The sequence below is a fragment of the Setaria viridis genome, chromosome 5, assembly GCF_005286985.2.
Source record: "Setaria viridis chromosome 5, Setaria_viridis_v4.0, whole genome shotgun sequence".
Lineage (NCBI taxonomy): Eukaryota > Viridiplantae > Streptophyta > Magnoliopsida > Poales > Poaceae > Setaria > Setaria viridis.
In genome coordinates, this window is record NC_048267.2 from 6227928 (window position 1) to 6255880 (window position 27953).

Consider the following 27953-nt stretch of genomic DNA (forward strand, 5'->3'; position numbering starts at 1 on the left):
TGTAATATATGAAGCATAAACAATTGAGAATGTCATATTCTTTTTTAAACCAAAGACACGGCTTATTAGAGACACGATGAGTTTTGACATGATTCTTGGAGACAGTTCTGACCCTTTGGTTTACACGACGTGCAAGTATGTGCACATAAGATGCATAAAGCGCATAGGTTATCTGTTATTAGGAATAGCTAGAATAGGACAGATAGCAAGAATGAAGGTTTAGTTCAGTAAGAGATCATGAACAACTTTTACAGAAGAAAATAAAATCGGCAGTGCACTTCATATGATGCACATGAGGACATCAATATTGGAGTTGATAAAATCCCCGCCCTCTTCTTGATCTTGGAGTATTGTTCAACCTCATCACTGTCAGAGCAGTTCTGGAAAATGTGATTTGCATGTGTTTTTCATATTCCTCTGGTGTCGGCTCCTCTCGGTTATGTGGTCCTGCATTTACATATGTTGTGACAGTTTTTGGGTTAAGGATGAGGCAAAGCATGCACTGTTCCCTTATCAAAAAAAAAGCATGGAGATGACGTAAATGAGCTTTTTCTTCCCTTTCCACGGCCTCCAGCGGCGTAGCGTACCTGGATTCTTTTGGAGCGTGGCTGCACGCACCTCTGTTAGTCGCCGCCAGCACCGTAGTGTGGACTGCCGCTGCTCCGGCTATCCTCACGAACGGCCTAGAGCAGCACGCGCACACGTACGCACATGCACGGGCGCCCGCTACCTTGCGCCACGGCACGGCCCGACACTCGCCACGTTCGCGCGACGGCTTCTGCGGCATGGCATCGCGCGCTGAACCCCGCTGGCGTGCGCGGCATTACGTCGAACACCCGGAGGGCGTACCCTGTGGATGGAAGTTTCCAACGTGCCACGCTGTCGTCTTTCATGGGACGGTGCTAGAGGTGAGCATGATGATCGACGGAGAAGGAGGTGGAGGAGGCAGGCAGCGTGAGGACCTCGACCGAACCTTCGAGGAGCAGGTTGGAAAGAGAATTTGCCCTCTAAGACAACGATGAGGGATGGGAGGCGCGGACAGGGAGAGAAGGTGGAGACCTGAGGGTGAGGATGGGTAGAGGAAGAAGGTGGCGATCACGGGCTGGAGTACATGGCAAGAAGCTCGCCTTGTCCTCGTGGCTGCCGCTGCATCCGCCGCCCACAATGCAAGAAATCTTTGATGGCTCGGCGGCGGAGGTGCCAGTCACAACCCACGAGAACGCGCTGGCACGTGTTTTCGCAAGAAAGACGGAAAGAATGCTACCGCCTTAGCTTCTCGCCGATTTCGGCGTGCCCAGGAGCGGCGCGTTGGGAGGACGGGAGCGACGCAGAGTCCTCGCGAAGGGTGGCGAACCTGTCCTTGCGAAGGCCTGAGAACTATGGCAGATTGTCGCCTTAGCCCGGGATCAGACGGTAGAGAAATCTGGGCGACGTGGACCAGTGATAAGACATAGCTTGTCCGCAAATTTCGTCTCATAGAGATGCCTCTTCATATATTCACCACTGACCACTGATCATCTCTCTTAGGACACTCACCAGTCAATGGCGTGCAACTTGAAACTAGATTGGAAGTAAACCGTAAAACACTATATGAGAGCTAACTGCATCGTGCATATTTATGCAGATTTGTTGGTCTCCAAGAGCCGCTAGCATGTATAGGCTAATGCTGAAATCATCGGAAACGGCCCAATCCAGATGTTCCTGGGCCCTTATGGGCCAAGAAAATCCAAATCCAACATGCTACATCAAAGATGGTATACTGGAGAGACTTGGAATTGATTTTTTTTAAATAAAAAAGAGTTACAAGAAAACAAAACAAGACGCCGATAACACTAGCACGGTGCCACACAGATCCAGTACGGCTTTGTGCGGACGATCTCCAAATCTTGGTCATGAACCTGGACAACCTCAATGGTTTGTCCCTGAATGTCATAGACGCACAGATCCCCACCGTCATTTTTTGAGAAAGTAGACGGTGTTCCCGCTGATATTACCGTGGGCACTTGCGGAGCACCAAGTCCCACTAGGCCAGAAAAGATTTTTTTTCTGAAAGGGCACTGTGCTGGCGACCCTAGTACCCATCAGCAATTTTGAACCAGCATAAATGGCGATCTGTGCTGGCCTCTGTGCTGGCGAGCGACATTAGCCATCCGTTAGCACAGAGACTTTCTGTGCTAGCGGGTGGTTAGGTAGCCTGCAGTCGCAGATATTTTTGGAATAATAAAAACAAGCCCGGCCGCCCGTAACCCGCCACCTCCGTTCCCGTCCCCGCCGCCTGACGCTCGTCCCCGCCACCCATCGCTCCCGTCGCCGCCCGTCCGCCACTCCATCCGGCCGCTCACCTGCTGAAGCGTCCCCACATAAGTAGAGACTAAATGTGATACAAATATCAGTCCCAGGAGGCTGATAACACATTTATTCGACAGATAATTCAGTTACCGTACAACTCCCGAGGGAGTGGGCGTGAAAGCCACGCAGCGATAAACAGTAAATAAATAACGGCGGCCAACCAAGCGACTGCCAAAAGACAGCACTCGGGACTACACGGCAGCAGCAGCATCTTGGGCAGGACAACACCACAGGCAGCGTCGGGTGCGGACACAACCTCTACTCGAGGTCTTCTGCGACGAACTCAGGGTCTTCCTCTGTAGCAATGAAGCAAGGGTGAGTACTAACGTACTCAACAAGTCCAACCCCATCCACGGAGGGGATACAAGCAAATTTATGCACCAGTATAACAAGGATAGGCTAGGGTTTATTTTGCGGAAAAGCTAATTTTTAACACATGCAGGGGATCGTTGTCGAAAAGGGTTTTTGTAAAGTTTTCCTTTAATACCCGAAACATTGAGTGGGGTTGATCCTTCACAAAGGATCCAAGCTTTTATCGCTATCGGACTCCCCGTCCGTCATAGCGCACGGCACAACCGCCGGACCCTTCTGAAATTCCACACACACACACACACATGACATCCTTGCCCAAACACTAGTTATGTGACCAAGCCGTAATTCGTCCAATACCGTGGACACGGCTACCCGGATAGGTTTTAACTCTGCAGAGGTTGTACACTTTTCCCACAAGTAGGGTACCGTAGCGCAATCACCTTAGTGACGGTACGGATCCTAACAAAGCCATTACCCACCTTAGCTAAGACTGGCTAGTTCTCGCGGAAACACCCAAGGGGTTCACAGCTCATTCAGGAGACCGTAACCGGGACTCAAGTCACCAAGATCTTAATCCTTTTCCGTGGGTTCCCGTTGCTCACCAGCACTCCTGAGGACTAACCATCCAGCTAGTGGGATTTATGCTAAGCCGTTGCCCATACAACGGTCGAGTGGTTGCACGATAGTGGAATTAGGCAAGATGACACATTAACTCGGTCCTTAATTTCGACCGGATGGATATCTCCCAACAGTGCTCAACCACCAAGGTACGAGCACATCAACCGGGCATCCCACACAAGGAACACCCATCCATCCCGTCCACACATTTCTTTTCCCGGACCAAAAAGCCATTATTCTTACTTGGACACACACACACCTTAATTTCCCGAATACACCATTGTAATAATGTTTGCATTTGAGTAACAGATTCCTAAGCGTTCTAGCGGCGGTTATCAACTAAACAGAGCGAGTCATATTTAGAGATAAGCATAGGACAACAAGGAATGTTCATATCAATCAAGGGGTGGCTATCCAACCATGTCTTGCGATAAAATAATATGCATTTTGTAAAACAGGCCAATAGGTTGTGTTTGAAAAACTAGGTATTAAGTATGCATCAAAAGGGTGAGATTGGACTTGCCGTCTTCAAAGCCTTCCGGGAGTTCCGGCTCGCGGTACTGGTCCTCGGACTCGGGCTCGCGGTCAAACTCTTCCTCGGGCTCCTCCTCGGGCAATCCGCGATCTACGGCACACACAAACAGGCACACGAATAAATAAAAGAGGAAATGATTTTTAACCGTGAGCTCCGAACAGGAAACGCGAACGGAAAATAGGCGGGAGGATTATTTTTGGGAAATTTGGATATGGATCGGCGAAAGTATTCTGGAGGATGACGTGGTAAAATTTGGGATTAATTGGAGGGAGTTTGGCGCATGAAATGACGGGTTAATCATTGATTAGGGGCTTAAATGGAGGTTTAGGGCTGATTTTTAATAAACCAGGGACCTATTCGTAACTTCTTTCGGAAGTGGAGGGGCTTATGTGCAATTTGGGGAAACTTGGGGGTCGGATCTAAAATCAAAGGTAATTTTCTTCTTCTTCTCCAGGAACTTGGAGAGAGAGAGGGAGGGAGAGGATGGGCCGGCGGTGGCCGGCCGGCGGGGCTGCGCCGGCGGCAGTCGAGGGCCGGGGCGGCGGAGGACGGGGTGGAGGCCCCATTTTGCCTCACCTCGGTCGGCGTCGTCGAAGGAGGGGGGGGCAAGGGCGCCGGCGCCCTCGAGCAGTGGTGGCGGTAGGGAGGCGGCGGTGGCTTCGGCGACCGGCGGCGCGAGGGGGGGGGGGTGGCGGCGGTGAGCTGGGGAGATGGGGCGGCGTCGAAGGCCGGCCGTGACCCTATTTATAGGCCAACGAGGGGGGGGTGGTGACCGGCGGTAGGGGCCGGATTGCTGGCCGGCGGCGTGAGCTCGGCGGCCACGGCACCGTGGCGTGCTGGGCGGGAGGTAGGGGCCGGAGGGGCGGCGGCGTGGCGCGGGGCCGAGGCTGCCGGCGCGGGAGGGCGACGTGCGGGTTGGAGCGCCCGGCGTCGGGTCGTGGCACGGCGGCAGTGAGATGGGGTAGGGGCCGGCGGGCGGCGTGCGGTCCGAGGAGGCCGGCACGTCCGGCGGGACCGGCCGGCGGCGGGGCCCAGGCGAGCGGCGGGCCGGGCCGGCCGCCGGTTATGGCGCCAGGGAAAGGGGGCGCCGGAGTAATGAGCTGGGGCCGGCGGTTCGGGCGCCAGGAAGAGGAAGAGGAAGAGAGAGAAGAAGGAAGGAAGAAGAAAGAAGGAGGAGGAAGAAGGAAGAAGGAAAAAGAAAAGGAAAAAGGGGAGGAAAAAGAGAAAGAAAAAGGGAGAGACCGGCGGCACTCGCGGCACGCGGTCGGAGCACGCGCACGGCGTCTGACACCGGCACGCGGCGAGATTTGCGGGCACAGATAAAAAGACAGGTGGGGGTCGGCATGGGTACCGGGACGGCGAAATCGCCGGGGAGGTTTCCGATTTCCGGGAGCTCATCGGTAAGAAGATTTTAAAGACGTTTTTTTTTAACGGGTGATTTTTGTTAGTGATTTTCGCGGGCGTTACACCCGCCCGCTCGCTCCATTCACCGCTCCATCCGGCCACTCGCCCGCGTTGCCCGGATGCCGCCCGCCACTTGCCCGCGCCGGCCGCCCACCCGCACCGCTCGGGCACCTTCCGCCTGCGCCCCGCTCGGGTGCCCACTTGCCTTTGCCCCGCTCGGCACCCACTTGCCTCTGCCCGGCCGTCCTCCGCCTGCCCGCGCCGCGCCCGCCGCTCGCCCTGCAATCGCCTCGTTGCCGCTCCTCAGTGAGGGGCGAGCAGAGGGGGAAGGGGAGGGGTAGCGTGAGGATAAGGGAGGCGTGGTGGAGGGAGAGAGGAGGAGAGGGAGGCGCGGTGGAGAGAGGAGGAAGGAGGCGCTGCGCGGTGGAGGGAGGAAGACGGAGAAAGGTAGGAGAGAGAGGAGAGTGGGTCCCGCTTGTCATCTCTAGGAAGGGATAAGAGAGGATGGATCCAAGGAGAGAAGGTTCGGGCCAATGGGAGAGCTCGATTTTGGAGACACAGATTGCTGACGTGGCGGAACGTGTTTCTTTCATAACCTTGTAATGAAGTTTTGGGCAGCTAAATGATTTTAAATGAAATATTTATCAACTATAAAATTTTATATCTCGTTAAGCACTACAACGTTGATATAGAGCTTGTTTGCATCCGAGGTCATTTGAAAATTTTAAAATTTAATATTTTGAAATTAGAGAGCTTATGATGGTATTTTGAGCTATTAAACACTTGCTTGAATAAAAATAATTGTTTTAATTTAATGGGTATTTGAGTTGAAGAAAATAATTAAGTTAAAATTCTTTACATTTTCTATTAAATGTGTAGACATCCAATAAGCGGAATAAAAATTTAGTGATGAAAATAAAAAATATCATTAGTTTGAAAAGGATTTAAATACTTGCCAAATGATTTTGAAATTGTTTCAAACTTTTACACATGGACATAAATGTTATTTAATCAAATTTAAAAATATTATTTCATAGATAACATAGATGAGAATGAGTAGTTAGTTCACTTGTCACTATAGGTTGAAACACCAACTAACTTGTCACATGAGTTACAGGGTGTTTCAACCCATAGTGATAAGTCAACTAACTACTCATTATAATTTGTGTTATCTATAAAATAATATTTTTTAAATTCACTAAATAACATTTATGTGCATATGTAAAAGTTTGAAACAATTTTGAAATCATTTTACCAAGTATTTAAATAATTTTGAATTTTCTTGAAAGCATTGTGTTGGTGGGCCCGCCAGCACAGTGGCCACTGTGCTGGAGCGCCCGACGAAGCTTTGTGTTGACGGGTGCCAAACACGCCCACTAGCATGCTAATTTGTTTGTACCAGCACAAATTGTTGCGTAGTGTCCCCATGTTAGCGTCCGTCGAGATGAAAGCCCTATCTCTAATGTCATCCATCCTACGCCATGCTAAGGGTTCTTGTCGTCCGACGTCAGCATCGGAGAAGTCCATCTTGTAGACAAGGATGGCGCCAATGTTGTCGGAATCGAAATCCACGTAGCAAACACAGACGCCGAATAGCTCCTCCATGGACTCGACAAAGTAGGTCGTACCGGAGCACATGCCCTGAGGGGAACTCGAGGCGCTCGGAGACATCGAACTCGTGAAACTCCACGGTAGGAGGGTGGCGATGGTCGGGAGGGAAGTCGAGGTCGATGACGCACATCTTCTCTTCCATGGAGATGAAGTGCAGCTTCCCTCGGAACGCGGTGACCTCGGCGATGACGTTCTTCGTGGGCGTGGAGGAGGTGCGGAACCCCTCGAGGAGCTGGTAGTCGCCAATGTCGTACGCGTGCTGCCCCCACCTTCAGTCGTCGCCGCCGTTGACCCTGCAGAACCACATGAGGGTGTCGGCGACGTCGAGGAGCACGACGGCGCAGGCCGGGTCCGCGGCGGAGCTGTGGGTGAGCAGGCACTTGCAGTTGACAAGAATGTAGTGGTCGTCGTGTATAGGCGGGAGGGTGATGGTTTCCCCAGTGACCGGGTGCCACAGCCAGGCCTCGGACTATTCTCCCATGATGAGCACCCAGCCCTGCGGCATGCTGAAGGAGGTGTTGTCCGCCGCGGCCATCATCTCGGGCTTGCCATCCGTGTAGATGATGCGCCGCTCCGACAGGCTGTACATGAGCATCCCTGTCCCTGTGGGGTGGTGGCAGGGATCATGAGCATCATCTTGTTGGTCGATCTTGAGAATCTGGGTCGTCAATGGTATGCTCCAGCTGCTCCTTGTACTCGAAGACGAGCAGCGGCGAAGGAGTGAAGGACCTGCGGCGGGGGCTGGATGCTGTCATTCGTCGTCGTCCCCATGGTCGCGTCGTCGGGATCGCCGGAGGAGATCGAAGAGTCAGTTGCAACGTAGTTGCCCCGCCCCCTTCCTGCAAGTCGATGACGATAATGAGATGATAATTGGAAGCAGGGGGCTGGCTCACTCGCTTATATAGCCGGCCTCTCGGATCAGTGGTGGATTGGTATCCGCCTCGGTCAGGGGTTAACTGTGTCCTTTTCGACAAGGACAACGAGTCGTCAATTACTTGAGCCCTTTTGCATCGGGGACTTTCAAAATATAGATTTTTTTCATTTTTATATCTTTTATTTTAGTATTTTGTAAAAATATATATCCTAATAAAAAATTACAAATCTATACTATACCGTCATTTGAAACGGCTATAACCAAATGAAACGGCGGCGGAAGGTGCACAAACTTACCACCGGTTGAACCGGAACCGGCGGAATCTCCCTCCTCTGGACAGTACACTTTCAAAAAATTATAACTAATTCATATAAACTTGCATGGAGATAAACTTTATATGAAAATTATAGATTTCAATGATATCTATAACTTTTTAGTTTAAAGTTTTTTCATTTGGTATCATCTTAGTGCTCAAATAATCAACACAAGTTTCAAATCTAAAATTCAAATTTTAGATTGGAACTGGGCGGCACACTTTCAAAAAATCATAAATAATTCATATAAACTTGGATAGAGATAAATTTTATGTGCAAATTGTAGCTCTCGACGAGATTTACAACTTTGTAGTTCAAACTGTTTTCATTTGGAGCCATCTTGGTCCTCAAATAATCAATACAATTTTAAGTTCTAAAATTGAATTTTGGATCTGAAACTTTTATCAATTATTAGAGCACCAAGATGGATCTAAATGAAAAAATTTAAATTACAAAGTTGTAAACCTCATCGAGGGCTACAATTTTTATATAAAGTTTATCTCCATCCGAATTCATATAAATTAGTTATGATTTTTTGAAAGTGCGCTGCCCAGAGAAAGTAAATTTCGCCGGTTCAACGAACGGTAACGGTAAGGTTGCTACAATGCACCTTTTGCCGTTTCATTTGGCTATAGCCATTTCAAACGGGGTATATGTATAGATTTGTAATTTATTAGTACATTTATTTTTGCAAAATACTAAAATAAAAAATAAAAAAAATCCCAAATATATTTTGAAGAAAAGGAAGCTCATATTATAAGCCCATATGCTACCTAACCAGGCCTCTAGGCCCAAAGCAGATTCAACCCGAGAAGGAGGCCCACCATGCGGGAGGTTTGAATTTCTGAAACGAAATTCAACATAATTGCAAGCTTGGCCACCGGAGCAGATTACAATAGCCAACGGAAGGAGATAGATGAAAACTAGATGAATATCTACCTATTTTCTCCTACAGTCTAGTAACCAGTATTTTTCAGCCCGCGGAGTATAGGAAGAATAAATAAATAAATTTTGCATCGGCCATCCAGGTCCGGATGAAAAGGAAAAGAGTCGTAGGTCCCACTCGGTAACCAACTTGAGGCGCAAGGCGACTGCAAAACGGAAACGCTTGCCCCCTGTCTCTGTGCCTGTGCTGTGCTTGTGCAGTGCAGGGGGGCAGTTGGGTGGGGTGGTGTTACGCCGACCGACAAGCGGGCCATGCTACCTCCGGGTCCCGCTTGGCAGTGTGATTGGGGGAGATTCTGGGATTGCCAGCTTCCACGGTTGACGCAATCCGTCTCGTCCCTCTCCCCTCGTGTTCCTCCTCTCTTGTACAAGTACAAGAGGAAGGAAAAGCAGAGCATCTCGCCGTCCTGATCATCTCGCCCCACGCAGGCAGGAAGCGTAAGCCCCTTCGCGGCTTCTCCACCATCTCTTCGTCTAGATCTCAGCAACCCCGGCAGTAGGTTCTCATCTCGATCCATGCGCCTCAATCGTCGCCATCAGCAAGCAGACTAATCCATCATCCATCTCACCACTAGCCCCAAAATCTCAATCTCATGCAGGAATAGAAGGAGGAGCAGCAATGCCAAAGGGACTCACGTCCCCAAGCAGACCAAGGGGAAAATGTGGCAAAATGTGGCAACCTCATGCTACGACAACCTTAAGAGATCGATCAATCCATGGCAAAATGTGGCATTAGGTGCACAGAATTTTTTTTATTTACACCCATAAATGCATCTGCATGTAGTAAACCATCATGGTGTATCTGTTCTGCTCTGCTTCCTCACTCAGCCCAATGCCCAGTTGCCCTCCTCTTCTTTAGGATTAGCCATTAGGTCACATAGTTGTATGCACCAATTACAAGGTTAATTTCTTATCAGTGTGCTGTAACCAAGTGCAACAAGACAGGTTATCCTATCCAGCTATCTGCGTAGTTTTTTTTCAAACACTTATGATTTTGTATCATACCAAACATGTTCTATTGCATGCCCATCATACCAAAAGGATAAAACTGCATTAAAACTTTCCGCGACCCAATTCATTTCGTTATTGCAATTTAAGGACACGTGGTGGATTCGGTCAATTCCAACCTAGAGATCCAGATATGCTTCTCTACAGTGTTTTATATATCTTGCTGATAAATCAATCAATCCATGCAGCTATATCTTAGAATAGAAAAGCTCTAGCAATCTCCTAAAAACATAACATAGCATGCCAGTTGCTCAACTAGAGAATTGCTGCTTGTGTTGGATGTTTCTGTGGAATTAGTTGTGCATATTTTGAGTTAAACAAAAATGGCTCTGCGTGTAGTAAACTATCATGGTGTGACTACTGTTGGGCTTCCTCACTCGACCGGTGCCTGTTGCCCTCGTGTTATTTAGTATCAAATCACATAGTTGTGTGCACTAATCACAAAGGTAATACCTTATCAATGTGCTGTAACCAAGTGCAACAGATTGCCCTATCACACTAATCAGGTATCTGTGGACTGTGGGTATGAGGCATTCTGTTGTATAGCAGACATGTTTTATTGCATGGCCATAACAGCAAAAGGATGAAACTGCCTTATTTCAGCAACCCAATATCATTTCTTTATTGCAATTTACAGACTCTCAGTGGAATCGATCAATTCCAACCTAGAGATCCTGATATGCATTTATAGTATAACGCCAACAAAAGTGACATACAAAATTATATTTATTTTGTTTTTAATTTTTTCCCTCATATTTCTTATTTATTAATTTATATTTATATTTTCCTTTTATATTTCATTTTTATTTTTATTCTTGTATCAAAATAATTTATTTGTGATGTGAATGTATCAGTTCGCTATATAAAATTATTTATTCATGTGTTTATGCATTTTGTTCACATTTATAGACTTATTTGTTCTTAATGTTATAATATTTCTTAGTTTTATATACTGAATTGTTCGATAGTAATAATTTGTTCGTGATATTACAATATTTGGTCGCCATATAAACTCAATTATTTGTCTATAATAATAACTAGTTTGCATGTGATTCTAGTTTTTTAGACTGATTTATTCTAAATTATTTGTTTTGTTTTGTAGATTAAGTTGTTGATGATGTGGATTTATTTATTCACGATGATTCAGTTTATTTTTTTCCTACACAATTAAATGTTCGTGATGTTCAATATTTTTTTCACATCGTACCATTTTTTCGTCATATTTAATTTTTTTTGCAGAAAATAGTAATTTGTTTGTGATGTCAAGGACTAATTAATTTGTATGTTAAAAATATTTTTTAAAAATATTATTCAAACTAGGACCTTGTTTTGAAACCCTTCCGCTAATTATTAGGCTGAAAGCGGCCACCAATCCATACGCGCGAGATGAACGTAAGATGACAAACGACAGCCCACGACATATAACCGCGCCCTGTGGGCTGTGGCCTCGTGCCTCCCGCTCGGCTCGCGCTAATCACCAAGGCGCCACCAGACAGCCAGATCGTGTCACGTGCAGAAAAGGAAATGAGTGTTTATGCAATTTTATCAATCACGTTTGTACTCACGCCTGTGGGCTTTAAGAAAAACGTGGAAAGTTTGGGCTGCTAGTTGCTGATTAGAGGCCCATCACATTTCGGGGCCCAGCACAGGCGCTCCAATTGTGCGATGTAGGGCCCTGCCATGGCCCACTGCTTGCCGTAATATAGAATGACCACGTCCACGTGTACGTGCGTACAAACGGACCTGGGCTCCGACACGTGACAACTTTTCTTTTTTTTTTTTTGCGAAAGACAACCTTTTTTAGGACATGGTCTTCACCAACTAAATGCGTGCACCCGTGTGCCACGTGCCACGATTCATGCACAGCAGGGCTCATCCGGCCGGTTCCCAGTGCAATATCGAGAGACGAGAGTCCGCCGTCGTCACCGCCAGCTGCGGTTTGTAACCAGTTCACGGTGGCGTCCAACTCCAAACCAATGAACCATGCTTCCTGACCGCCTGACCCCATCGATAGCCCTCGCCGTCGCCGGGCGGTGGCCAGTCAGCCGTCAGCCCAAGATGACATCCATGGCTTGCCGCAATATCTTGGCCACGTGTACGTACGTACAAACGGACTTGGGCTCTCCGCCCCGTGACAACGACCGAGCAGCCGCCTGATGGAGCCTAACTCCGACGTCTATTTTGACACACCGTAAGCGTTATCTCGGGCCATGTCATTTCTCTTTCTCTGACCCGGACGTTACAGCTAAACCCTCGCTGTTTGGTACGCTCAAGCTCAATCAATCGCCAAGATTGCAGAGACATACAAAATTATAAAAATCAACACCTGCATTTTCAGCTAATCGGTGCCATTGATAATGACGATGATGATTGATGAGGGTGGTGGGAGAGTGGATTGTGACAGAAACAGTTATTTTTATTTGTGAGCAAACTGTTTTTTTTTGCCGAAAAGCTTTGTAAACAAACTGTGAATGCTAAAAAAATATTTCAATATGTGGACGCAGGGAGTATGAAAGAAAAAGTAGCTCAAATACCTGCAGGAGTCTACAAGCTTTAGTGCGCCGACGCCTGCTTGGTCGCCATGCCGAAAAGCTTAGTAACACTACTTGTTTGCAACCTTCAGAAAGTAATACTTGTTTGATCAGTATACAATTCACGGAAACACCGGAAAGGTTCAACTCGGTTGGCGATGTTAGGCTGGCGACGAAAATAAAGGTCCGGTGAAATGAGGGAAGCTTGGCCTGCCCGCTTTCCCCACACCCACGGCTCATGATGCGCGCATGGAACGGGGCACATGCGGAGCAAACGGAGTATAATATATAAGCGGGGGTGGCAAGCAAGAACAGAAATGATCCGGTTCTTGGATCAGGTATGCCATTTTTTTAAGTTCTTCAGCAGTGGACGACGCACGCTCGGATCTTCGTCGGAGAAGAATTGAGGAAGCTATAGATGGCTGCGATGGGCGGCCGCGGGCCGGCGGTCATCAAAGGCGGAGGCGGAGGCGGCGACAGGCCGGTGGGGAGCAGGCTGGTGTCCGTTGCCGTCGGCGGCTTCCTCTTCTTCCTCGTCCTCCTCCGCTCCTCCCGCCACGACGTCGCCGTCGTCCTCGACGCCCGTAAGTGCTCCTGCTTTATTTCTGACCATCTTCTCTGGATCGCCATGGACTACCACCTCCAATTAGTGAAGCGGTGGTGTTTTGGTTAGATAAGACTCGTCCGGTGGGCTTGTGCTTTCAGGAACAGGCGACGTCCGGGTCCGGCCGCGACAGCAGGGAGGGAGACACGGCCACCTGCAGCAGAGTGCCGAGCAGAGCAACGGCACGGCAGCCGCAGAACGTACGTTAGCTAATCGTGTATACTCTTTGCTCAAATTCTTGTTCTCTTGTGCGATCCGCTTAGTTGCGAGGGTCGCAATTCGCCAGCCTTCTCTTCAGGGGTTAGCGACGCGGTGACCGGAGGGGATAGGAACGACGACGACGTCGAGACAGACGCAGCGCCGGAGGAGGCAGAGCGTCAGAGCAACGCCGCCGCCGCCACTATAAACTCCGTCGAGCAAGCACAACCAGAACCAGGTACGTCTTCTTCCTCTTCCAAGAAGCCACAAGTGCGCCGACTTGAGATTTGACCTGCAAGCCCTTTACAGCCGCCGAGGACGCGCCCCAAGACAAGTCCTTAACCACCGCGCAACCCGCCGTGCAGACGACGTCTCCTCCGCACGGACTTCCAGGTGTGTTAACAAACGAGTCATGCACGGGCCGGAAATTCCCCCACAAAAAATTGTGCAGCTCCAATCCCGATGCACAGTTAACGTCATGAATCATGCAATAGATTTTGTACTCTTCTCCAGGGGACATTGCGTTCACGACGCGTGCGGGTCCAGTGGACCAGCAGCGGCAGCCGCTGTGCGACACCTCCGACTCCCGTGCTGACGTCTGCGACGTCACCGGCGACGTCCGCATGGACGCCAGTGCCTCCGCGTTCGTCGTCGTCGTCGGTTCGGCGGGCGGTGCCGACGGGCAGACGTACAAGGTCCGGCCGTACCCGCGGAAGGGCGACGCCACGAGCATGGGCCGCGTCACCGAGATCACCGTGCGGACGGCGGCCGGCGCGGGGGCCGCGCCGCGGTGCACGGCGTCGCACGCCGAGCCGGCGGTCGTGTTCTCCATCGGCGGGTACACGGGGAACCTCTTCCACGACTTCACCGACGTCATCGTCCCGATGTACAACGCCGCGCAGCGCTACGGCGGCGACGTGCGCCTCGTCGTGACCGACGCGGCCCCGCGGTGGCTGGCCAAGTACGGCGCGCTCCTGCGCGGGCTGTCGCACCACGCGCCGCTCGACCTTGCCAAGGCCGCCGCCGCCGGGGAGGTGCACTGTTTCGGCCACGCCGTGGTCGGCCTGCGCGCGCACCGGGAGCTCATGATCGAGCGGGAGCGCAGCCCGGACGGGGTCGGGATGCCGGATTTCACGCGGTTCCTCCGGCGCGCGCTCTCGCTGCCCCGGGACGCGCCGACGAGCCCCGGCGGCGCCACCGGATGCAAGCCCCGCCTGCTCATCGTCTCCCGCCGTGGCACTCGGCTGATTCTGAACACCGAAGCCGTTGTCCGCACGGCGGAGGAGGTCGGCTTCGAGGCCGTAGTGAGCGAGCTGGACGTGGCCGACGACGACGTCGGGCGGGTGGGGCGGCTGATCAACTCGTTCGACGCGATGGTGGGCGTGCACGGCGCGGACCTGACCAACATGGTGTTCCTGCCGACGGGCGCGGCGATGGTGCAGATCGTGCCGTGGGGCGGGCTGCAGTGGATCGCGCGGATGGACTTCGGCGATCCGGCGGAGGCGATGGGGCTCAGGTACATCCAGTACGAGATCGCCGTCCACGAGAGCAGTCTCAAGGATAAGTACCCGAGAGACCACGAGATCTTCACCAACCCGACTGCGTTGCACAAGAAGGGCTTCAAGTTCTTGAGGAACACGTTCTTGAAAAGCCAGGACATCATCGTCGACGTCGACCGCTTCAGGGCGGTGCTGCTCCAGGCGCTCGAGAACCTCTCGCAGTAATTCGCAAAAAAAAAAAAAAAAACAAGAAGCAGCTCTCGCAGTAGGAAGTTGTTGCGTGCGCAACTAGTTGCATGCATGCGTGCACACATGTGTAGATGGATATCTGTATTTTTCACACAAAAGGTGACTGTAAGAATGGTAATAGGCGACAAGGAATCCAACACAAGGCAAAGGTCGACGATTTACACTGCACATACGTAAAAAACAATATAGAGAGAGATCGACTGTGTTATAATTTTTTTACTACACAGCAAAGTTCATTAAGTATTTGTAGCATAATATATCCGTTTCTTTGCTATCTGTAAAAACAAATATATTATACAAGACAGTAAGATAAACTAGCAATTTTTCCCTTTTTCTACAAGGATGTATAAATGTAGGAACTAATAAAAATATTAATGATGATATGTTTATATTCATCTAACTATTTTTATTAAAATAATTTTATGTCTTGTTTACAATAATATTAAACTAATATTAGCCTAATATTTGTAAATAGTAATTGTTTAAAATATATGTTTTCCTTCCTAAGCTAGAAATCGGGTTTAGGTTCAAATGACCCGATTCGTATTCGTATTAAGAATATTTGGATTGTATCCATCCCCATTTTAAAATGTAGGATATAAATGTGGAAAGTATGCTATCCAATTTGAATTCGATCAATTTCCATCCCTACTAACATCTGGCCTATCAGTGGTGGCGAGCATGTGGGGAGGGGGGTTGAGGGGGGGGGGGGCAGCAATGAGCCAAGGCAGCGTGACGGTGCTAGCCTAAGTAATGGAGGACAATTGGTTTGGACTAGCGTCATGACATGCAACAGTATGATAGTAGACACGGGGTGGTATCCACCAAAGACAATAAGTAGGAGGTGTGACGGTGCTAGCCTAAGTAATGGAGGACAATTGGTTTGGACTAGCGTCATGACATGCAACAGTATGATGGTAGACACGGGGGTGGTATCCGCCAAAGACAATAAGTAGGAGGTGATCGGTGGAGTCACATTGTGGATTAGGATGAGGTTGCCTCGAATCAATGGTGTCATGAACAAGATTACTAGAGGAGGAAGAATGCTTAGAGGTAGAATAAGTAAGAAGATACAACTTAGAGGTAGAAGAAGCAAGAAAATGCTAGATGTTTATCTTATAGTTGATAAAATGGAATGAATGTTGAGATGTCTTAAAATGCTCGACATCGTATCCCAGCCCTAGAAGGTGTCTATGATCATTGCCTCTTATCAATCTTTAACTAACTAGCGGATAGGATTATCACTTGGGGACATCCTTCTCCAGTAGCACCAATCGAGTGATTACAACAATAGAATATTGAGAAGCCGAAGGGTGCGGGCACGATGCGTGTCTAGCGAGCCTAGGGATGGAGAGATGGCAAGGGACGGAGAGATGGCAATGAACGTAGCGCGGAGAGGATAGCTAGCTAGGGCAGGATGGGAGAAGAGAAGACAATAGTGATTGAGACAAGGCGAGAGGAGAGCAAGACATCTCCTCCTCCTTCCATCATCTACTATGTTCTCCTCTTCACTTTCATGCATTCGAGTCGTCAAGTCGTCGAGCCTATAAATAGGACATCGATTCTGTTGTCATTGCTTAATTTTTGCGCATTTTTTCTTTTACTTCTCTATTTTCCAACAAAGATGATACACACTATGCCCTTCCCTATCCCTTCCTCCATGCAAGATATCATACACTCAACGGCAATATCATTGGCAGACACAACACTACCTATGAGATAATGATATCCTCATGAGAATAGTATACATGCGTATTACCGTCATGACGGTGACAAAGCATCGCGCGGTTGCTTGCTCGGGTGTTGACACATATTTTTTAAAGTGGGTATATCTAATATTCATATTTTGTTTCTAAATATCTATCATTATGAATACATAATTTTTAATCAAGTAAATACCTTTTTGAATTAATACAAAGTTTTATTAACAATCTAGATCTAACAATTTTAGAAACATAGTAGCATGCCATATCGACAGTGCAAAGTTGGAGCTTTTTAACCTTTTTACAAGTTGTGTGAATTTATGTGTTTTTTTCCATTCTCTCTTCACATGTTATCTCTATTTCGATAAATGTCGTGCTAGCTATTAGATTTCAATGTTGAGAAAGTTGTTGGTTAGTTGGCTAATCGATCAAACTATAGTTTTTCTAACCAAAACATAAAAAATGAATAGTCTCTCATTTAACCATATTTAAAATACATACACTGCCATTTTTACGTGGCACTGTTAATATTTTTTGTGTATAAGATCCTTTATCTAGAAACATCTTTAAAAATAGCAAGCCTTATATGATCTCTATATTATCTTGCAAGAATTATTTATCTATTTTATTTCAATAACATTCTAGAAGTTTCATTTGTGAGGTAAAAGTGTTTAGAGGTGGGAATTGGCACGCTATGTTATAATACTTTTGAAGAAATAAAAAATATTATAAACATTTTCTATCAAATATTTGGGATGGATCAAGGTAAGAAAATGTTTTTAGGATTGTAAGAGAAAAAATTATATATTGTTAGGCTCAAATATTCTTCTAGCCTTACCAATATCACATACATTTTATATATCGGTATATGTGTATTCAATCCAAAATGGTGTGCACATCGAGATGCTAACACTGTCTGCTCGCAAATGCATTATCGATGTTGTTGCTTGCATAGGCTGGTATGAATGAGCGCTCTCTATGTCATGGAGACTTGCTAACAAAGATGCAGACTTTCTGTAACAACTTAGAGCTTAATTATGCGCAAAATCATATTATCGAGAGCATCATTATGTATCTAAGCATGTTGAAATAGCATGTGGACCCCTAATTCGGTTTTAACAATTAATGACAACATGATCATTGCAATTAATGTGTGTTTTACGGTGGCAATCTTAAAGTTAATACCATTATGAGCTTTCACGGTATTCTTGGCCCCACCGTTGGATTTTCATTGTATTAGTGCAGAGCATATGCACGAAGACTAAGGATAAGCTAATTCTGAGTGTCATTCGGAGTTGAGATATACTTGGAGTAGTTTAGATTTTTATCTTCCTTTGGTCATACTATTAAAGGGCCGAACAGTAGTAACTTGACCTAGATGGGGTGCATACGTGAAATTTGACACTTGGTATGTCAAATGAAGCCAAGAAAAGTGAAAAAAAAATAGCAAGGTTGAAACTTAAAGAAATTGAATTGGACAAGTTTTAAATTCTTTTGGTAGCACTAGAGCTTTTTACCTGATGATATTGTGTCAACAGTATGCAGGAAACTTTTTGGAGGAAAATAGTGTCGACAATATCGAGCACCAGATAAATCAATGTTGACATCTATTAATGAAGAAAGTTTCTAGAGGTTATTAGCGTGACACCAATCGTTCTAGTGTGTGGCATAACCGTATAAGCAAATAAGTCCGTGACTATCAGTATGTATGGAAAAACATCCTATCTTTATAACCATATTCAAAAATACTAGGTGGTGAATCTTAAAACTGATGAAGTCACGCAGATGTCATGATGTCAATAGGCCTATCACTAAAAAATAATTATCCAAAAATATAAACACCGGCTCCGAACCAAAGATTCGAGCTTGAGTGAGCATGTTCCACCATAATAAAAACCTAACCAACTAAACTACAGTTGACAACCCCTACCCTATTGCGCGAGGTTCTGGAGCGCCTGGAGCAGCACCGCCCTGAAGCGGTTGATGTCGACGGTGATGTCTTGTCCGTTCAAGAACGTGTGCCTCATGAACTCGAAGCCCTTCTTGTGCAACGCAGTTGGGTTGGTGAAGATCTCGTGATCTCTTGGGTACTTGTCCTTGAGACTGCTCTCGTGGACGGCGATCTCGTACTGGATGTACCTGAGCCCCATCGCCTCCGCCGGATCGCCGAAGTCCATCCGTGCGAGCCACTGCAGCCCGCCCCACGGCACGATCTGCACCGTCGTCGCGCCCGGCGGCAGGAACACCATGTTGGTCAGCCCCGCGCCGTGCACGCCCACCAGCGCGTCGAACGAGTTGATCAGCCGCCCAACCTGGACGATGTCGATGGCCACGTCCAGCTCGTTCACGGCGACCTCGAAGCCGACCTCCTCCGCGGCGCGGACCACGGCTTCGGTGTTCAGGAGCAGCCGGGTGCCGCGTCGGGAGATGATGAGCAGGCGGGGTTTGCTTCCGGTGGCGCCGCCGGGGCGAGTGGGCGCGTCCCGGGGCAGTGAGAGAGCGCGCCGGAGGAACCGCGTGAAGTCCGGCATCCCGACCCCGTCCGGGCTGCGCTCCCTCTCGATCATGAGCTCCCGGTGCGCGCGCAGGCCGACCACGGCGTGGCGGAAGCAGTGCACCTCCCCGGCGGTGGCGGCCCTGGCGAGGTCGATCAGCGCGTGGCGCGACAGCCCACGCAGGAGCGCGCCGTACTTTGCCAGCCACCGCGGCGCCGCGTCGGTCACGACGAGGCGCACGTCGCCGTAGCGCCGCGCGGTGTTGTACAGCGGGATGATGACGTCGGTGAAGTCGTGGAAGAGGTTGCCCGTGTACCCTCCGATCGAGAACACGACCGCCGGCTCGGCGTGCGTCGCCGTGCACCGAGGCGCGGCCCCCGCGTCGGCCGCCGTCCGCACGGTGATCTCGGTGACGCGGCCCATGCTCGTGGCGTCTCCCTTCCGCGGGTACGGCCGGACCTTGTACGCCGGCCCGTTCGCGCCGCCCACCTGGTCGACGACGATGAACGCCGAGGCGTTGGCGTCCATGCGGATGTCGCCAGTGAGGTCGCAGACGTCGGTGCGGCGGTCGGAGAAGTCGCACAGCGGCTGCCGCCGCTGATGGCCCACTGAATCTGCACGCGTCGTGATGTCCCCTGGCCCTGAGAGAGTGGAGAAAACAGCACTGCTGCAAAGTTAAACCACATCTACAGGCTGCCAATGTGCATTGGGATTTGAATTGAATTTGTATTTGCTTTTGAATTTCCCGTGCATGACTCGATGCTAATGTGCGGATGAGGAAACGTCGTTTCCGCAGCGGATGCGGCCGGCGAGGATTTGTGCGGATGAAGGAAAGTAGGGGGCTGAAATCTGGATGAGAGAGAGGGAATAGGGGCTCAAATTTGAGAGTTCCATTGGAGTTGCCCTTAAGCTCTCCACTTTGAGAGAGTCGTTGATAGATCTGAATCTAAGCATCCGAGAAGAAGTTGAACGAGAACGACCCGAGTGCACTTTACTCTAGGCAGCCAAGGATTCAGACAAACACTACCATTTGCATGTCACTTTTAGCTATGCGTACGTTGGGTGACTGCCATGCCGTTGCTCTGCTGCTTGTGGCCGTGGCTCGCTCCCTGCTGCAGCGGGATGTCATCGCCACCTGAAATCATAAATTGACCCAACAATTAACGATGAGTTTAATCCAAAACGTTACTGCACTTCATAGGAGTATTATTAATCCACGGTGAATTGGTCAAGCGAGCACTACACTGAGCTGCACCGGCGGATGATGAGCACAAGTGTCGAGCTGCTAGAAGGACGGAGAAGCTAAGCAGAAGCACTTACGGATGTTGGGGTCGACGGTGGCGCCGTGGCGGGACGAGAGGAGGACGAAGAGGAAGAAGAAGAAGAAGCAGCCGACGACGACGGACATCACCGGCCTGGACCGGTGCCAGTCCAGCCGCCGAAGCTGCAGCCAGCTCCCCCACTGCTTGACGGCGCCGCAGCCTTTCATGGCAAAACCCGAGGCCCAGCCGTCTAGCTCCTTGTCTCAAAAAGCACCGAGCATAAGCTGGTGAGCCGTGTGTGTGACCGTCGTCCAGTGCTGCGCTACAGCGTCCGCGGGTCCGGTACGAAGCAATCCTGCGCTAAACGAGCTTACCTGGTGTTCTTCTTCATCGTAGTGCTACAGTAATAAAGTATAAGAGGGGGGGGGGGGGGGGGGGGAGGAAATTGAAAAGGAAAAACAAGGAGAAAAAGGGAAGATAAAACAAAGGCAAGGAATGGAAACAGGAAAAGGAGGAGGGGGCCGAAAGCCCTACAGCTACAGGGCGTGCGCCTGCTGCCGGGCACCGTCGACCAGCGGTCACCTTCGCCACCAACTACCTGTTACGGGAAACGACGAGGGTAGAATTGTAGAAAGGAGAACGAAGGGTGAAGCCGAGAGGATAAGGCGGCCTGCAAAAATCCTGTTCTTTGGCTTGTGCTGTAGACCTGTAGTGCCGTCAGGTAGTCCATGGATCAAGGGTCGTCCCACGTGTAAGCAAGTCATGTTGAGATGCTTTCGTGTGCTTTGCTGCTGCTGCAAGGACATGAAGCTGTGCCTGACTCCTTCCTCTTCGTCGTCGTACTCACGTGCTCCGCCTTTGGCTCCGCTACCACACGCGCCCTTCCGCTCTGCGTGTTGGCGAGCCGAAGCGAGTCAGCGACTAGCGAGGCATCGAATTGAATCGATTGCAATGGGGGGTGCTGGAGGTGTTACATGGAAGTGGCACCTGACGTGCAGCGCGGCCTTCATGCCGATGCACTCATGCATGCAAACACACAAAAGTAGAAAAACGTACGAGTGGTCCACTTGGCTCGGCGTGATCAACACCCATGCATGCATGCATGCATGGTCGCCGTCGCCGATCGCGAAGCATGCGAGCGCAGGTCACAGCTTTTGGTGTTTAACGATGACCGGCCGGCAAGGGCATTTGTTGCTTTGTACGTACTCGCTGGGAAGTATAGATGGCCAGTGGATGGCACCACACTACACGACCCTAACACTATGCGGCCCGACACGACTAGGCACGACACGATTAAGCACTAAGACCTAATCGTGCCGTGCCGTGCCGAGGTCTCAGCCCAGCACTAAGTCGTGTATAGCGTCGTGTCGTGCCGGCCGGCACGGCCAGCCCGTCATGCTCGTGCTGGCATGAACCCTTCACGGTGGCGACCTGCGGCAGGCTCCATTGCTCCAACAATTCATGGCGCGGCCAGCACGTTGAAGGGGCACCGTGCGTCCGCCCGTCGACGTGGAGACAGGGCGAGGAAGGAAGGGATGGAGGACGCAGAGAGGAGAAGCGCGACGGCAGCTATGCGGGATTGGGGCTGGGGTGGTAGGGGAATTAGGGTTTGGGGCATAGTTTGTATCCAGGATTTGGGGCATAGTTTGTATCCAGGGTTTGTGGCCTGGGGTAGTGGGTTGGCAGGCTGACATTTAGGGCCTTGGAACTGAGGATTGCAAAACAAAACAGACGAATAGGAAAAAATGCAGGAATAGGATAGGAATGGAGCGTAAAAACACAGGAAAATCACAAATGAGGCGTTTGGAACAAAGGAATTGAAAACATGGGAAACTTTTAGTTTGTGGGTCCCACAACAAGAAAAAAAATGCATCCACGCACCATACGCAGGTTGGATCCCTCACTGTTTTTTTTTATAATTAGATCTCTCACTGTTAGCACACGCTTCTCACTGACACGTTGACCCAACAAACATGCGGTCCCACAACCAGTGAGTGTAAAATGAAAATCAAAACGCTCTCATTCTGGTCCACTGAATCTTTATCCCTCTCTCCCATCGTTCTCATCCATTCTATCTTTTTCCCAAACCCAATCGTTCCTATCTGGTCGATCTTAGCAAATGGGAAGAAAGCAAGCTCCTGGCCGGTGATGGAGCAGGGGCAGCAGGCAGACCGGTGGACACTAGGCAGCATAGTTGCGACGCAGCAGAAGCATGCCGGCGTGGGGGAGCACAGGACGACGGAAGCTGTGGTCCGAGAGCAATGGAGCAACGAACAGCGGCGAGTATGTGACGAACCAGGTTCTTTCTTCTGCGAACGCACTGCCTCGGACTTACGCGAAGGAAGAAAAAACAAGAGATCGGAGTGGAGTTTTTGCTTCCTGTGAAATCGGCATCTAGCCACAGTATTCCACAGGAAAGGAACGGGTGCTTCCTTCGTTCCAAACACTCACCTTGCTTTCCTTTCCTTCGTTTTCTCATTCCTTTGTCCTTTGAAATTCCTTTGATCCAGATGAGGCCTTAATTGGGCCGCTTTCATGCCTGGCATAAAATCGTGTCGTGTTCGTGCCAGCACTACGGGCCGAGGTTATGGCCCAGACCCTACACGACTCATCGTGCCGGGCCAGCCCGAGCACTATGCCTATCGGGCCGTGTCGTGTTCGGGTCATGTTTTTAGTGTCGGACCTCGTGCCGTCCGGTGGGCCTGGCCCCATTTGGCCATCTGTACTGTGCAGAACATACTCCCAACACGTTACATTTTTAAAAACCGGAGGGGGGCATCATTTCGGCATCATGTGACCATCCACCCACACCCAGGCACCCAGCAACAATTTAATCGTTCTTCAGGGATAGGCGTCATTGATATTTCTGGGAGGAAAATGTTACATGAGCTAACCAAGGATTTATTCAATAAAATGAGTGTTCATTGTTCATCAAATCTTAAGCATTCTATATTTCGGTTATTAGCTCAGTGAGTTCAAACGTTGCATTATTCATCAAACCTGAAGTGTCCAATGAGCCCACCTCAACGTGGATTAGGGTAACCGGCAAATCATTGACACCAGGGATAAATTCATCTCTTGTCTTCAATTATTTCTTTTTTTTTTCAATTTCATTATTGCAATTCACTTTGATTATACATGAAACTTTTGGGCCTGGAAGCCTCCACCTTCTTTTTAATTTATACATGAAACTTTTGGGCCTTCAAGCCTCCACCTTCTTTTTAATATAGCGGTAGCTCTTCTGCCGGTTTTTTCAAAAAAAAAATAATAACCAAGAAGGTGGCCAATAAATATATGCACGGCCAGATGTGTACAGGACTCTACTTACAAGTACGATTAAACTTTCATGGTACCTACCCACCTCCTGCTTTGCTGAAGTATCTCATGACTTCAGTAACCAATCAGTAACATAAGGACTCCCACATATTCCTGTTGTACCAACCTGACTAGGGGTGTTTGGATACTCCTGCTAAACTTTAGCACCTATCACATCGGATGTTTGAATGCTAATTAAGAGTATTAAACATAGTCTAATTACAAAACTAATTGTACAGATGGAGTCTAATTCGCGAGACGAATCTATTAAGCCTAATTAGCCCATGATTTGACAATGTGGTGCTACAGTAACCATTTGCTAATGATGGATTAATTAGTCTTAATAGATTCGTCTCGCGAATTAGACTCCATTTGTGCAATTAGTTTTGTAATTAGCTCATGTTTAGTCCTCCTAATTAACATCCGAATATCCGATATGACCCTGCTAAAGTTTAGCACACACCCCCATAATGTTTTACTGACTTGCCGTGCTGTACTACCATTCATTAGCACAACATAAGGTTACAACTACATGGACTTTGTGTCAGGAAAAAAGAATTAACTGACAAAGAATGAACTATATATTGTACAAGAAAGAATATAGAACTGTCACCTTTCTATCACACTACAACTGAAGAAGGTCCAGGGCCTGTAAAAGTGTAGGCCTGAATCTCCTGAGATTGAGTTTCACATCCTGTGCCATGAAAATGTTTGCCAATGCATTCCACCCTTGACCATGGATTGCCATGGGGTCCTTGAACACCATGTGGTCTCTGGGGTACCTCTGAGCAAGGCTGCTCTCTTGTTCAGAGATGTGGTACTCCAGGTACCTCAGGTTCATGCCGCGGGCTGGTTCCCCATAGAAGTTGGTGGCCATCCAACCCATCTTCCCCCATGGAACTATCTGAATCACCACCGCCTTTGCCGGCAGGAAGATCTGGTTGGTCAGGCCGGCGCCATGGACAGCTAGGAGTACGTCACACGAGTTCACCATTGTGGCAAACTTCTTCAAGTTTCCCCTGGCCTCGGAGACGGTCACGTCAAAGCCTAGCGCCCTTGATATTGCAGCCAGTTGACGAAGGTTCAGGAGCTTCCTTGTGCCTCGCCTTGATATGATCAGCATTCTTGGTTTCTTGCCAGGCTCTTCACCAAGGACTAACGGTCTGGCCCTTTTGAGGCCATATGAGTGGCGCAAGAATCTTGTGAAGTCAAGCATTGAGTACCCTTGTGGGTTTCTCGTTGGATGCGGCCGAAGGATGAGATCCCTGTCTCTCACCAAACCAACAATTACTTGCTCAAAGCAGTGAACATCCTTGTTTGAGTCAAAATCAATTATGTCATAATGCGATAGCCTCCGTAGCATCGGTTTGTACTTCTGAATCCACCACTGCTTGTAGTTGGTAATGAAGAATTTTACCCTCCCTTTGAACCGAAAGGAAGTTAGATATAGTGGGATCAGCACATCTGACACGTCATGGAAGAAGTTTCCAGTATAGCCACCAACAGAGAAGACAACTGCAGGGACATCATGGTTGATGCTGCATCTGGGAGCATCATTTTCACTTGCAGCTGCTCTGATGTCCACTTCTTTTACAAGAGGTAGCAAGGAATCGTCACGGCGAGCATATGGCCTTACCCGCCGTCCTTCAACGCCTTGTTGCATTGGCATAGTAAGAGCAACTGATGAGCTTCCTGGAGAAACTCGCACATCACCAGACATCTGGCAGATGATTGGCCTTGCATAAGGGAAGCCCTCATCTTTACCCTTGTCATCACAATATATCTTACTCTTAGGCTTTGGAACCTCAATATCTGTGACTGGTGGAAATGAAGAAATCGAAGTTAGAAAATCCTTTGCTACAGTATGTGCTTTACAAGGTAACATGTAACTTATTGATGTTCGAAATTAGTATCCAAATTAGTATTATTGATGGCCCGATTTCATGGTAGAAGCAATTAGTATTGCGATTAGTCATCTCACCTGATTGTTGAAAATTCGTGAAAGAGTTTTCAGGAGGCGAACCAGACTTTGCAGATGATGCAGTCTTCCTCTCAATACCTGATTTATTATCAAAATCTGTTCTATTCTCGGCATTGCTGTTTTCAACTCCTGTATCTACAGAGGATAAAATTTGGATTACAGATAATGACTGAAAGCAGAATGACAGCTTCTGAATTAAAAGAAAAAAAAGCATCCCTCCCTGGAGTGCATGCAACTTGTGTTCCATAGTCACATTGTAGCCAAGCAATTGAAGGTGTATAAGGTTATCAAAAAATAAAGCTAAGGCATAACATTTCATAAAATTATCGTAAGATACATTGAGAGTTATACATGAATGTATAACTTGGATTCTATTCAAATTATCCTCTTCAATTTCAAACTTATTTTTTGAGAAGGAACACGTACTGTTTAACTATCCTTCTATTGCAATTTGGAAACGAGCATTACGAAAGGCACTAGCTGGCAGTGACAAACGCAAGGTCCTTGCAAGTTTCAGGCGCATCTCAAAACACGGCCCTGCCCCTTGAAGCACCGAATGCCGAATCCCTTAACCACCTCGTAGCACACTAGAATCTATCAGCTAATGCATGATTGAGGGCCATACCAATTATAGAACTGCAAGGTGGCCCCAATGAGAAGATCCCAAACCTAGGCATGCATTATACAGTACTTGCATTTGCACTGTCCCTGATCATGATGCAACCATTGTGGTCCACTCCAGCACACTCTGATGCCACTCAATCACAACCATGCAAGCAATGATCTGTCTGGATAGAGGCAAAAGGGAAAGGAGAAAGAGCTCTCTGCTCACCTAAACTTCTGACAGGATCAGCACCAAATCTTGCAGGAACCGGAGCAATAGGCCCTGGAGGTCCATGTCCATCCACAATGCCCTGCTGGAACGAGTTCAGAGCTCCAGCCCCTGCTACAGGCAGCTGTGCAAGGTCAAAGGGATGCAAAATTGAAGAGAATAATTGGACAAAACGAAGAACTTCAAGAATTCTTGAGGTGCCCCACCTTCAGCATCTTCAGAGCTAATAACATAGTTTCCCTCGGCCAGATAAACTCCATCGCCAGCTACAAGCACAAACATTTCAAGAAAAATTCAGTCCTACTAGAGCTCAAGAAGAGGAGGCAACCTATTTCGAATGCGTAATTGTAGGTTGGTTCGACGGGTGATCCCTGACTCACACGAGACCCGTGACGAGAGCGGGGAGAGGAGCCTGGCCGCGCAGATGCAGAGCAGCGGGGCGAGGAGGCACGCCGCGAGGAGCAGCCTGCCGGCGAGCTGCCTCGGCTTGGCCGGGCTCTTGGCCGCCGCGGCGGCCCTCGTGCCGGGCCTCGGCTTCCTCTCCCTCGCCGCTGCGGCGGCGACGGCGGCTCTGCTCTTGCCGTGCTGCACCATGAACGCCATGGGCTCCCTCAGCTAATCATCAGCTGCGGGCGCGGGTTTTGGGGAGGTGGGGGTGCAGCGGAGTAAAAGAGGAAGGAGCACAGTGAGGGGGAGGTCGTTGGGAGGAGTGGCGCTGTGACTGAGACTGCCGCATGTGTGGGTGGGTTCGTGCACAGTGGAGATCGGAGGGAGGCAAGGCAAGGGTGGGGCTGGAAAGCGGCCATTATTGTAAGCTCGCTTTGCGTCAGCTGGTTACTGTATTTGGTTAGTTGAGGTGGGTTCAGGAGCTTGAACAGTTAGAAACACTGCCGAATTAATACTTGTTCTGGTTCTTTTTTTTGGTGTCTCTCTGAATGAAGAGGTGACGGCAGTAAAGCGCCATGAATGGGCATTAATAACCTTCATGTTTGGTGGATTTCGGTTCAGGGAGAAGGAACGTAGGATTCTCTTGGCAAACCTGAATCAGCTGTGACTAATTAGAGGAGGAGTAGCGTAAGACAGACTGTTTATGCCATTCTGAAATGGGTTTATCACTAAAAGGGTGTTTGGATCCTGAAGCTAAAATTTAGTCCGTCACATCAGATATTTGGATGCTAATTAGGAGAACTAAACATGAGCTAATTACAAAACTAATTGCAGAATCCCTAGGCTAAATCACGAGATGAATCTATTAAGCCTAATTAATCCATCATTAGCGAATGTTTACTGTAGCACCATATTGTCAAATCATGA

At 48.8% G+C, this 27953-nt stretch overlaps 3 protein-coding genes and 1 pseudogene across 5 annotated transcripts; 1 reads left to right on the top strand and 3 right to left on the bottom strand.

The window, feature by feature from the left end:
• Positions 1-1832: 1832 nt before the first annotated feature.
• On the bottom strand, positions 1833-7424 carry LOC117856160 (uncharacterized; annotated as a pseudogene).
• A 5075-nt stretch (positions 7425-12499) lies between these two features.
• LOC117855434 (alpha-1,3-arabinosyltransferase XAT3) lies at positions 12500-15291 on the top strand. Its single transcript, XM_034737786.2, has 5 exons — positions 12500-13085; positions 13207-13305; positions 13392-13541; positions 13613-13696; positions 13817-15291. The coding sequence occupies exons 1-5, from the start codon at positions 12920-12922 to the stop codon at positions 15025-15027; spliced, it is 1710 nt and encodes a 569-aa protein (XP_034593677.1). The 5' UTR covers positions 12500-12919; the 3' UTR covers positions 15028-15291.
• A 3254-nt stretch (positions 15292-18545) lies between these two features.
• On the bottom strand, positions 18546-20901 carry LOC117858603 (alpha-1,3-arabinosyltransferase XAT2). The gene is made up of 3 exons (XM_034741706.2): positions 20570-20901; positions 20307-20384; positions 18546-19890 (listed from the first exon to the last, which is right to left on the bottom strand). The coding sequence occupies exons 1-3, from the start codon at positions 20736-20738 to the stop codon at positions 18686-18688; spliced, it is 1452 nt and encodes a 483-aa protein (XP_034597597.1). The 5' UTR covers positions 20739-20901; the 3' UTR covers positions 18546-18685.
• Positions 20902-24315: 3414 nt separating this feature from the next.
• Positions 24316-27431, bottom strand: LOC117854630 (beta-1,2-xylosyltransferease XAX1). 3 transcript variants are annotated; one of them, XM_072294106.1, is made up of 5 exons: positions 27020-27431; positions 26846-26905; positions 26640-26753; positions 25808-25942; positions 24316-25644 (listed from the first exon to the last, which is right to left on the bottom strand). In XM_072294106.1, the coding sequence occupies exons 1-5, from the start codon at positions 27240-27242 to the stop codon at positions 24452-24454; spliced, it is 1725 nt and encodes a 574-aa protein (XP_072150207.1). In that variant the 5' UTR covers positions 27243-27431; the 3' UTR covers positions 24316-24451. The 3 variants fall into 3 exon arrangements, with proteins under 3 accessions (XP_072150207.1, XP_034592751.1, XP_034592752.1); XM_034736860.2 differs by having other exon boundaries at positions 26640-26750; positions 27020-27430; XM_034736861.2 differs by having other exon boundaries at positions 26640-26763; positions 27020-27154.
• Between the last annotated feature and the right edge of the window lie 522 nt (positions 27432-27953).

Bases quoted from the DNA above. Each gene is read 5' to 3' on its own strand.
- LOC117855434 (XM_034737786.2), top strand. From the start codon at position 12,920: ATGGCTGCGATGGGCGGCCGCGGGCCGGCGGTCATCAAAGGCGGAGGC. The intron at 13,086-13,206 runs GTAAGTGCTCCT...TTGTGCTTTCAG, and splicing joins CGCCGTCGTCCTCGACGCCC to GAACAGGCGACGTCCGGGTC. The intron at 13,697-13,816 runs GTGTGTTAACAA...ACTCTTCTCCAG, and splicing joins TCCTCCGCACGGACTTCCAG to GGGACATTGCGTTCACGACG.
- LOC117858603 (XM_034741706.2), bottom strand. From the start codon at position 20,738: ATGAAAGGCTGCGGCGCCGTCAAGCAGTGGGGGAGCTGGCTGCAGCTT. The intron at 20,385-20,569 runs GTAAGTGCTTCT...TTATGATTTCAG, and splicing joins CACCGTCGACCCCAACATCC to GTGGCGATGACATCCCGCTG. The intron at 19,891-20,306 runs GTACGCATAGCT...CCACTCTCTCAG, and splicing joins CGGCATGGCAGTCACCCAAC to GGCCAGGGGACATCACGACG.
- LOC117854630 (XM_072294106.1), bottom strand. From the start codon at position 27,242: ATGGCGTTCATGGTGCAGCACGGCAAGAGCAGAGCCGCCGTCGCCGCC. The intron at 26,906-27,019 runs GTGAGTCAGGGA...TTGTGCTTGTAG, and splicing joins GCTCTCGTCACGGGTCTCGT to CTGGCGATGGAGTTTATCTG. The intron at 25,943-26,639 runs GTGAGCAGAGAG...TATCCTCTGTAG, and splicing joins TGATCCTGTCAGAAGTTTAG to ATACAGGAGTTGAAAACAGC.